Below are 12,209 nucleotides of genomic sequence, written 5' to 3'. Positions count from 1 at the left end.
GCCGGACGGCCGGAGGGAGGGGGTGCTGCCGGGGGGGGGGGGAATATCAGCTGCAGGTTGGCAGTCAGCACCCAGATTCCCCTCCACCCTGGAACCAACAGTGAAGTTCTGTTTAATCCAGGGGATTGCTGTAACTCAGACTGCTTCCTGCAAAGTGTTCTCAGTTACAGTGGGGAGCTGCATTTCTGATTACAACCACTATATCTACACTAGTATTAGTCCAATCTCTGCCTCAACCCAGCTGATTATCCACATTAAAAATACTTTAAATCAGTGTTTTGCAACTGGTGGGATGTGGCCCACTGGTGGGACATGAAGGCCGTCTAGGTGGGATGCAGAGAACCGGTGGGCTCGCCGCCAGCACTTCTGCCACTGTGTGCCTCCGGCACTTCTGGGTTTGCTTGTTGAACGGCCGTTGGGGGACCCACCCAGCTTCTCCCTCTGGCTTTGGCTCATCATTTATCATGGTGGGACCAGGGTTTTTGGGACCAATAGCTGGTGAGACATAAGGTGGAAAAGGTTGAGAATCGCTGTTTTAAATGACCCTCTGCCTGTAGTTTACCCTCTCTCTGGAGGCTCTCCTGAGCCTCAAAGATCGATGTTAAGTTTTCTGCTAGCCCATCTTTCATCTTTTTCTTTCATTACTCCCCTGAGGGCAGTAGGACCTAGCACAGAAAGTTCATCAGCAGCACTGCTACAACTCCGTATTCCTGACTTGTGGAACTTCTGTACCTTCATTTTTCATCTTTCCTTCAGCAGAGAAGGGCGGACTAACTCTTAGAAGGCCTCTGCTTGAAGAACAGATATAGGGAGCTTCCCTGAACAGAGCTCTTCTAGGAACTGATCTATCCACTACTTGTCTTGCTGCGCTTCACACCTGCAGATGCCGTGAGATAATGTAGGTGGGGAGAGCCAGCTCATGTGGCTCAAGCTAGCAAAGGCAACCCTCAGTGTCAGTCCTAAACACAGGTATAGACATATTCTTAGGGACTAGTCCTATTCTGGGGACTTATGCTGTCTCCATCTACCTCCTCAGAAAGTGAAGCTCTTTCTATTATTAGCTCTCCATTATTTTTTCATCTCTTCTCACCTCCCCCTACATAATATTAACCTGGGATTCTATTCTACTCAAGCTGTCAGCATTTTATGAGAGCACATGATGAATGCATTTCCTAAGTGCACTGGTAACTTCCAACAGAAACTTTTCCCTTGGTAACACCAGAGGGGAGCTTAACGTGAAAAGCATCAGCGTTAATGATGCATCTCCGTGACATCTTCCCTGCAGTTTTTGAATAATGTTATCCATGTACAACATCAGACTTCCCTCTGGGCCCCAACCACTTCTCTCCTGGACCCTATTAGACTGTATTATCAATAGTAACACTTTGCCTTGGACTTCTGTTCTTTTGGTTCAGTTTCCTGTCTACTTCAAAATTCTGTGGTCTGTGTAGTCTACAGTATAGTACAGTACCATCCCAGAGTGTTTAGCTGCCTGCTTTTGTTTTCCCCTATCCTTGTCCAAGAATAGATGAATGACTGAAATACTACCTTAAGTGGGCCCTCACCAGCCTCATACCATTTATGCATAGGTAAAAAGGAGATAGGACATATGCTTTTAATTCTGAAACCAGCTTAAGCTTTTTTTTTTTTTGCACATATCCCCATTGTATGTTCTTTTACACTGCCTATAAATATTGAGAACAGTGACTCACAGCCTCATAACATATGCACGTCTCTGACTACTGTATCTTGGTATGGTCAACTGAGCTACTGTTATGAATTCACATGCTGCAGTATGTATTCCCATTTAGCTCTGACCTCTCCTTCAAGAGTACATATCCACTGCATTTGCAGGAACTCATTTATGTGCAACAGGCATGTGTCTACCCGTATGTAAGCTCAAATACCCAATGCACCTATGCGAATACTGGTGGGGTATTTCATGGGTACATGAAAACCTCTCTTGTCTTTCTCAACATATTAATTTGGGTTAAAGCTTATTCCAACAGCTAGATTTAGCAACCGTGCTTTTTAAATATAGTAAGCAACAGTTAAGTATATGTTTCAACCCAAAACAAAGACAGATGCAAGAGTGCTCAGGAACTCAAGCACTCTGATGGAGGGGCTGAGGCTGCATGTGGTTTTGGCAACAGGTGGGTATGAGTGGGTGAGTACACGACTGAAAGGAGCTGATAGACAAGAAAACCTGAAGTTGCCTGAATATGCATAATCATTTTGATGGGTGTTGGCTGAAAGAGATTGAAGCTGTGAGTAAAGAAACCCTGGGTATTGGATTCCTCCCATGTTAGAAAAAAGTTACTAAGTCCTGCTTTTTCAAAACAGAACTGTGTCAAAGGTACTTGACTCCATCATCGGTTTCTCTTCCTACGTGAAATACAAGACCAAAATTTGACTAGCTACTCAAGTGAAAAAGGTGCATCAATACTTAAATCAACAGCAACAATAACAATGTCTATAATTAGTGATACAATTCTTAATTATTTCTCATTTCCTAGTTGTTCATAAAAATCTGTTAAACTGCTTTGGCTAAAATTTTTCAAATTGGGAAAATTTAATTTAAATCAGGACCAACATTTCTTTCAAATTTGTTACACATAAAATAGTAACGTCTGTGCCAATCTTTAGGAGTTAAAGGTAAATACATTCCTGTTGTCATTCTAATCCCACAATCATTTCAGTAAATTGTACCTCCCAGTTTCATTTCTGAACTTTCCAAGCTGTGTTTCTACTCCCAAATTCCTTGGAAAGCAGCAGCAAAAACCTATCCAACAGGTGTATTTTTTACACATGCTGACCAAATTATTTTGTCTCCCAGATAATCAGAAAGGGCTGAAGCTAGAAACCCATGACTCAGCAGAGGAAGTGTCTGGGCAAGGTTCAACCCTGTAACCCAGGCTGCTGCACCCTTGGCTTGGGCTGCTACTTGCTTCCTGACATACTCTCTGCATAGCTGACCTGGCCTGCTCATGAACCTTGAGTTTGGCCTGACCTTTTGGAAACCCAATTTTAGTTTAAATTTCCTGGATACCCAACCCAGTTAGCCTCCTGACCCCCTGGATCTCTGACTTGGTTCCTCGGGCAGATTTTCTGGCTTCACTATCCTCTGATTCAGCATGTTCCTCTTGGACCTCAGCTGCTTCTCCTGACCCTAAGGTAACCCCCAGACCTGGCTGCCCATGTCCTAGCATGACAAGTTGCCTGGATCTCCACATGCAGCAGCAGGAGATCAGCATGGAGGCAAACTCCAGACTGGTGCCTCCAGACCTGCTCGAGCTAGACTAGCTGACACCAATGGCCTTCGCCTTGTAAGTGCTAGAAGATCAGGTATGGCAGTTGTTGGCAGAGAATCAGTCCCTCCACTCTGATTATCAGGCACTGAACCAGAGTACCATTCATAATCAACACCCTCTGCCGCTTATAACGTAGGTGCTCGATCAGCTTGAGCTGATCAAGCAAGGTTCAGACCATCTACAAGCACCCCCAGAATGTCTCAGCACCTTGGCTGAAAAATCACTGCCTCCGTGAATGTTAAGTTTAAGCAACTTGGGTGGAGTGCTAATGGTGTAGGCCTATGCTCCTAAGCTCAGAGCTACTCTGCCCACCCCATTAGCACCCCAGCCCACCCAAGTTGCTTAAATTTAACATTCATGGAGGCTTCAAATGTATTACTGCAATAGCTATTTTTCCTTGCACATGCACCTTGAAGGTATACAGATACAATACTTAGTGTATTCAGGGTTTTATTTGCTTTAAGCCATTTGCAATATGAATGATAAACTGTAATGTCAGACCTTTCGTCATTGCCCACCTAATAGAAACTAGGGTTCACCCAAATTTCCATTTTTACTGCCGTAACTAGCCTACACTCCAGTCCTATCCTTATGGATCAGGTGTTGAATTTGACTGCCAAGAAGGGAGTTTTGATCCTAAGTGTTGGGGGACAATTTTGGATCAAGTAGGCAAGTTTGCTGTTCATAAGCACAAGCAATCATCTAAGGGTACTTTAGAAATACAAGACTGATTAACATCCAGGGGCTACTTAGATTGTATATGCTGTGGCTATAGGCTTATCTGCCATTGTGAGAGTGTTCTGTAATGAGCTGGTCAGTGCCCCGAGTTATTTAAAACTTGATTTCAACAATGTTCATGGAGCATTCATTCTTATGGCTGTAGAAGCCATTTCCAGCCTCTCTTTCTCCCTTGACAGTGAAAGAAAAAAAAAAAAAAGAACCTAATTTACACAGAATTTCATATCTTCATGTTGTCATATGTCCTGAGCGGGTGTCAAAAAAATAGCTATGCCATTGTTGGAACCTGACTTCTCTTCTGCTTACACTCACTACAGAAAAACTTTGCTTCCCACAAGAGCTGACAGACATTTAGCTGGGCTCAGCAAAATCATCACCAAAAGTGACATATAAATTCTAGATAAATAGTCAGTATGCTCCTGCCAAGCCCTGCATTGAACTAATATGAAAAATGGGCTCTCTCAATACCTTGTCAAGAAAAAAAAAAGCCACAATCAAATTCTTTTTTTCAGTAGAACAGAATGATTACCCAACACAATGGTTACTGCCATAAATGTCCCATAAGTTATTTTAGGGCCATCCTTGTAAGTAATAGCTCTGGGCTATAAAACATAGAAAACAATATGCCAAGGTAAACAACTTAACTCTCACCTCTATACAGATTCACTACCTCAGTGTAGCAAGGAGGTGGGATCTTTTTCCACGTTTCTGACTGACATAGTTATGCTGGCAAAACATTATGCTGCAGGATAAGCCTCAGAGATCTCTACCTTTTGCCTTTATAGATCTTAACCTGAAGTCTTATTTCATTAACAGCTATAGCCAGAATTTATCCCTGGCCTCATCCCTCAAAACACTCACAAAATAAACATAGACTTTGGGTATGTCTATACTGCCCCTGTGAAGCGTGGCACACCCATTCTATGTAAGCTACACTCAAACAGCTGTATGTTAGCTCCTCAGGGTGGCGCTGGGAGCATGCCAATCATCTGCGACTCATGCATGCTTCCTGGCACACATCCAATGCAGTTCTAAAGCAGTTGGCTTTCATCAGGGGGTCAGACTTGAAGATCTACAAGGTCCCTTCCGACCCTACTTCTATGATCTGCTCTGGATGTACACTCATACAGCATACATGCCATGCTTCAATGTGTTGTTCCCCAGCATGGTCTGGATATAGCGTAGACATGCCCAAAGTACATTTCCACTGGAACTTTTGCTGGTGAGGAACAGACCTTGTTCACACAGCTAGCAAGCTACTGCTGACAGCAATTTCTAGCTCCCTCTTCCTCTGATATCACCAGATTCAGTTAACATGACTGCTGTTCACATTTCCACCAGTCTGTAAATTATTGCAAAATTTCAGTTTCGGTACCATCAGTTTTATATACTCCACTATATCTCCATCAGCCCACTGTGAGAGAAAATAAATGCAGCAAATGAAGTGGATATTCAGAATATATTTGTCTGAACAGCAGATGTTCTTTCATGATCACCCAGCTGTGATAGTTATTATTACAGAGTCTGCATTTAGATGTGCTTCAAAAACAATTTCAAATCTAAAATTATTACAATCGTCAGAGAAAACTGTGCTCCAAACACTTTTTTATCCCTTTCTGCATCCTTTCAATCGTTATGCAGTCATCCATTTTGAAATCTTTCCAGATTTGAGAGGCTTGGCAGAGAAAGAAGAGTAAAACCAGTGCAGAGGCATAGCTGTATCTATCTTTTACTGTATACCAGTGCATTGTGCTACACAATAAACACAGATTATCAAAAATATCTTGTTTTAAAAAGACTACATTTAAAGGATGATTCAGAAACTAGTCTGTGGCCCCTGTGAGGCTCTCAGATAAGTACTGCGAGTGAATCTTACTACTTTCTTAACCAAGAATTAGGAGAATACTTATGCCTTCTGCTGCATCTAGATGACTGCAGTTTGCATTAGTACTGTAGGCAATTCGAACAGACATTGCTGCAGAAGTGGAGGACAGCATCTTTATTTAAGACTCCTCTCTTGTGATAGAACATAGTCTTCTAACTTACATATTGCCAGACTTTCCTTCTCCTGAAAGCAAAGCAAAGCAATGCAGAATGATAAAAAATACTGTATCATTTTGATTACATATCTACCTTTTTCCTCCTCTAGAGGGAGCTATAAAGATTGCACTCAACTTACTTTTGCTGAGGGTCTATCATTTGCCCCCCCAGTTTTGTACTTACAGCACTTTTGTCAATTCAATAAAAAATACTTATTTGGATTTTTTCAGCACAGCTTTTATTTTAGTATTTTTTTAGGTAATTTAAACCTTTGGGTCCCTCCCTTAGTTATCTGATTCTCCTGTAGGATTTTGTAAAGGTGTAAGCAGTTCATGCTCATGATCTTTAGTTACTGACTTATTTTCCAGGGAAAACTGTTTTTTTCCTAAAACTGAACTTTAAAAAACGTGGGGTGACTTATATGCAGGGTCCACTTATAATCAGAACAACACAGTACACTATTATTAAAACTGCATGCTTCTATTAAAATGTTATAGTTTAGACCCGGCAAAATTTGACTTGAACAAGTAAAAAATTCTCAGTAATATCTCCCAATTTTTTTTTTACAAACTAGATGGCAGCAGATTTTCAGCTAGTACAACTCCATTCCAATGGATTTAAGCTACTCTATGCCACTTGGTATAAACCTACATTTGGTAGTTTAAGTCCACTTCTAACTCTGTCCTGTTCTAAATCATCATTTCTACACAGCTCCTTTAGCCTAAAGAATAAAGAAATGAGTGCAAAATAAAATTTCAACACGTGCATTTTTCTAGCCAACTGCAACAGCATTTTAAGGTGGCAACTTCACAATTGTGCCTACTGGAAAACTTTTAAGAATTGATTACTAGGCCAAGTTCTGATCTCAGTAGCACCAACACAAATCTAGACTTGCTGTAATACAGCCAGCAGTTACTCCAGCTGACATTAACATACCCCAAGATCAGAGCAAAACCTACCCATCCAAGATAGACCACCTACATCATTCCAACTGGGACTTCTAAGTAAGACAACTTCAGAGTGAAAGCTACATCAGACCTGATCTCATACAAATTCTGCCACTTCCTCTTTCCCTCCCCTTCGCCCACACCTTAATCAACGGACAGAACCAGGAACCAGACAGTGTTCGGCTAGACTAAACCATTCACTAGCACCACAGCTTCACAAGCTAATACTGTAGTTCACAACCTAGCATTTACTACCATTACATGACACTTACACTGATGGGTACTACACATTGCCGTGTTACATTTCAGAGATTTATTTTTCTTTTAAATTACTTTCTCAAGTGTAATAAGTGTAATTTTAATACTTTATTGCATTCAGTGAAACTGCTTCTTGTCACAGACACAAGAGACTGTGAACCAGCGTATTTTTGCCAAGGGCATAAGCTACTAACACTTTCCATATAAAAATTTCCTGTAAATTCACCTGGAAAAAAAAAAATCAATAGAAATTAGTTTAAGCTATTCTTCACTTCCTTGTGGTACAATTTAGTTACAGAAACAACACACACAGAGCTGTGAAAAAAATAGGGCTGTCAAACGATTAAAAAAATTTGATTACATTTAGTTGCGCGATAAAAAAAAATCAGTCGCAATTAATCACAATATTAATTTCACAGCTAAAAACTCAAAACTATGGGCAGAAAAACTCAAGTTATGCAAAATTATCCAGGTACTCTGTATGGTGTGGGGGAAGGGGTGGGGTGCGTGTGGGAATTTGTGGAGGTGTGGGGGGCTCTGTGTATAGAGTTTTGGTGGGGGGAGGTTCCCACATTCCCTGGCGGTATGTGGGGTACTGTGGGTCAGGAATGAGAGGCAGCAGCAGGGCTGGGGGGTGCTGTGGCTTAGGAGTAAGGGGCAGATGCACAGTCATGCACAATGACGTGTGCACACCGACACCGCCCAGTAGTAAGCTTGTGGAGGGGAAGGGGCGGGGGGCAAATTGAGGCCCCAACAATGAGGGAGGGAGTGGGGCAGGGGTGGGTTATGGGATGCAGCCACAGTCCAGGCGTGGGGGTAAGGGGACACAGTTCCACCACTGTGTGCACCCTCAAGGGAAGCATGGGAGGGCACATGCCCCCTGGATTTGTGCACGGGGCAGAGGCAGGCTGTGCCCTGTGGGCTCAGGGCTCTGTGCCCTGCTGTCTTTGCCTCGGAGCCAGACGACGACATGCTGTGCGCCTCCCACCACCCAGTGGGCAGGGGACATGCAGCGCAGCAAGTGTGCGGTTTCTGGGGCAAAGGCAGCAGCGCGCAGAACCCCAGCCCGCAGCCTGCACTAAACCTTCACCAGGCACACAAATCTGGTGGGCACATTCCCCTCTTCCCCATGACCCGCCCCACTCCCACTGTCCCCATGGGGGCCTCATGATTAGTCTGCAATAATTTAAGATCATCAGGAAAGCTCTCTCTTATCTGTAGAGTTGGGCTAACTGGACAGCCAGAATGACAAATTTTATAATCCAGTCAGACAAGCAGTGGGAGAACTACTTAGTGAAATCTAGCTTCTCATTCCCTTCTCCTTGCAGAAGGGCTGAAGGTGCTGTCTAGGCCAAAAGGAGACCATACCTTGCTCAGATGCTGGAACTGAATTAGTGTTCCATGAGCACAGAGTATTAAAAAAAATATTAAAAATTTATATAAAGCCACAGAACAGGTATGTGATGGAGGCATAGAAAGAAATGAAGTGGACCTAGTGGAACGGAGGACTTACAAGAGCATGCTTCTTTCCTGGCATTCTGGTATGCACAGTTTATATAAAAATTGAGCTTCTAAGTGTAAATACCTTCTCCTTCCCTTATTTCCCTTCCCCACTCATCTTACCTTAAGAGCACCACAAAGCTCAACTGTGTCTGCATCACCCACTACAGTTATTCTGAAATTTGGGGTCTGCAGGAGTTCTTTGAAGAGAAGGCCATTTTCCAGAATTTTACTGCCTGTTGAGAACAAAACATACATGAAAAATATATTTAACTATGATCAAGATTTTTTTAGGTTACCTTGGTAGGTGGAAAGGGATGATGTAAGACACAAGAACAAGTCTTGTCTTTTGGAACTAAAGCAATCATTGCCAATATTTCAGGTTTGAGATCCCTTCTGGTCTGATTCTAGCTGTTATAACTGAATTTGTGTAGGGCTCATGACATGCTCAGAAGTGCTGTGGACTCCCAATAGGGACCATGATTTACTGTCTGGGAACCGCTGAGCTGAAGGTTCCTGTTGCGGTTGCAATGATGATATATCCTAAAAGCTCTGAAGAAAGTTACTGAACACATAACTGTAAAACATTTACCAAGCCCAAAGTTATACTTCTAGTTTTGGGGGGTGGGTGATGTTTAACTGTTCCACTGTAAAAGAAAAAGGGTTGCTCTGAAGTCACAGCCCCAGTGAGATGCTATAGTTGCACTCTCCCCTTTTTCCTCCACCCAGGAGTGGATTTAGGCACAAGCTAAGTAAGGTACAGCTTAGGGCCTCACATTATTAGGGGGCTCTAAATACTAAATAATGTCCTTTCTGTTTGAGTAATACACTTTTTTTTTGGTAATGCTATGGGGCCTGTTAAGCTTGACATAGCCTAGGGCCCCAGCATATCATAATCCGGCCCTGCCTCCACTCTAAACACCCTGTTGCTACTTTTGGCAGTGTCAGCATTATAGGTAGTCGAACAATGAAATGTGAGTCATAAGCCCTTCTGATAATGACTGACCAATGTTGACAACCATGACATTCAAGTGATTTCATGAGGAGTTTTGAGGATAACAGTTTGTTTCGAATACTGTTTAACTGCATGACACCTTACCTATTGTGGTTTCACAAAACTTCTCTGCTGCTACCTCATTGGCAATGTTAGCTCCCATCAGCACACTGATGTCTATTCCCATTTTCTCTCGAATAATATCGGAAATCAGCTTGAGTCCCTCAGGGCCTTCATCTATCCCCTAAAGCCAATATAAAAGTGAATTACTAAAAAGGTGCTAGACATACTAGATAAGACTGTATCACAATTACTCTTGTCCATGGGTGGGAGCTACAATAAAACCTAGGCACTTAGGAGCTGAAAATAGTGAACATGTTAAAAGTAAGACATTATAGCGATATAGACACCTCTGGGTATGATGTCCTATCCATGTTATGATCACTTATGATGCCTTATTTTGATACAAAACAGCACCTACAACTGGGAATGATGACAACAGGATTTATTTTTTACACTAAACCAGGAGCACAATCCTACAAACAGGATGAGTGTTCAACTCCAACTGCACTGGATCTTCAGTTCCTATAAATCAGTGAAAGTAATTGAGCGGCATTAATTTATATTCACTGTCTTGGTTGCATATGAGAATGACCAAGGTGTCACACAGGACTAAACCTTACAACTGAGGTATAATATTTTGTGGGAAGTGCCCCAAACTGAAGTATCAGAGAAGAATTCCTTTGTGTTTAATGCCAACAACAGCTTATTAAAAATAGACAGTTCTAGACACTTTTCACAGTGTGAGAAGGCAGTTTGTAGATACAAAAAGCCTGCGCAATGACAATATTTTTTCTTTTATGTTACGTTATTCATCTATAGATCTCAATACTTTGTAAAGTGCTCTGCCCTCAATCTTAGAGAGAATGAGGAAAGAGAATGAATGACACATTGATATTTGTGCTGGATTCTGTTCAACACTATGAACTTCCTGCACCCAGGACCGTCCCGTGCTGCCAGCTTCACGTCTGGCCACTCAGCACCCCCTCCCAGCCCCCACCCCTCACTGCTGAATCCACTGCCAGCTTCCTCGCATCTGACGGTGGGGCACTGCACAGGCCAATTTGCCCTGGGGCCTGCACCCAGTTTGGGTCATCCCTTCCTGTACCATATTCATTAAACTGAGCCACATCCTTTTACTAATATGCTTCTCCCACAGAGCTAAAATGTGAATGTGTTCTGCTTTTATATGGGAGAAAAAGCCCAGGGCTCAACACTTTCTTCCTCCTTCCCAAAAGAATGAATAGTCACACATTTTCTTTACAAGCCCTTATTTTCAAATGGGTTTTTCAAATCAAGCACATAGAAGATGATTGCTTTGAACTACACATGGGTTAAAAGAATGCACAAAAGGGAAAGGCTGGAATTCATTTGGCAATGTGTAAGTCACAGAAAAGGTTTCAGGCTGGCAGGGTTTTTGTACTTCTATGGCTCAAACAATGCTTTGTTTTTAACACTGTAACATTGTGCAACTAAGAGATAGGATGAGATCCATATGTCTCAAATCAGACAATTAAGATGAGAGCATCAGTTTCCCCACTTTCATGTTGCTTCTTCATTCTCTAGGACTTAGTATGCAGACCTGACTTAAAATCTTTGTGGATCACATTGCAGGGCAATGAGAGCCTGAAAGCATGCAGATGCGCATGTCATTTTTTAAAGAGCTCCAAAGAGGCTTTTACAGTCTCTTTTAAGGCCCCAAACAGGCAATTAACCAACAGCTGCCATTTAGTCTGAGGTCAGTAAAAAGTACGCCTGCGTGAAGTGGCTAGTATTTGCTTTGGATATGGACGATTCGGGGGACAGTGATTCAATTCAGTGATTTGAATCACTGTCCTGAATCAATTTGGCCAAATATGATTCAGTGATTCGGCCACCACCGAACCGGCTGAATCTCTGAATCAAACAGGCTCCATCTCACGCCCACTCTCCCCACCCTGTCAATGGCTGCTCCTCCCAGCCCCAGCACTTTAAAAAATAAAAAAAAAAAAGCCCCACACTCACTCCCATACCTGGCAGGAGCCAGTGATCTCTGCTGACCCATGCTGTATGGGGGGGCTCTGCCACAAGTTCCCAAAAGACCAGACAGCTGCTGCAGCAGCAGCCAGTGTGTGCGGGGCTTTTTTTTTTTTTTTAAACACACCAGAACCAGGAGCTGGGGCAGATGGGGAGGATGGGAGAGCAGGCAGGGGATAGGGCTTGTGGCACAGTCCCCCACACAGTGCAGGGCAGTGGGGGATAGCGGGGATCACCCCCTGCCTGGCAAGAGCCGGTGAACGCAGGACTTATTTTTTAAAGAGCCAGGACACTGGGGATGGGTGGGGCAGCCATTGATGTGGCTGTGAGAATGGTGGGGATCAG

The 12,209-nt window shown here is 42.9% G+C and overlaps 1 protein-coding gene across 3 annotated transcripts in view; it reads right to left on the bottom strand.

Annotated features, from left to right (window-relative positions):
* The window catches only part of GPD1L (glycerol-3-phosphate dehydrogenase 1-like), a 40,674-nt gene that overhangs the window by 10,300 nt on the left and 18,165 nt on the right, over positions 1–12,209 (bottom strand). For all 3 annotated transcript variants that reach the window (XM_019508793.1, XM_019508794.1, XM_019508795.1), the window contains exons 4-5: positions 9,894–10,032; positions 8,918–9,030 (exon numbers count right to left, since the gene is read on the bottom strand). In XM_019508793.1, the coding sequence (XP_019364338.1) occupies positions 8,918–9,030; positions 9,894–10,032 (252 nt within the window). The remainder of the gene's footprint in view (positions 1–8,917; positions 9,031–9,893; positions 10,033–12,209) is intronic.

This window comes from Gavialis gangeticus, unplaced genomic scaffold (assembly GCF_001723915.1).
Source record: "Gavialis gangeticus isolate Ggan-Ray unplaced genomic scaffold, GavGan_comp1, whole genome shotgun sequence".
Classification (NCBI taxonomy): domain Eukaryota; kingdom Metazoa; phylum Chordata; order Crocodylia; family Gavialidae; genus Gavialis; species Gavialis gangeticus.
The sequence above is the reverse complement of the archived record's forward strand: the minus strand, read 5'-3'. Positions and strand labels throughout refer to the sequence as shown.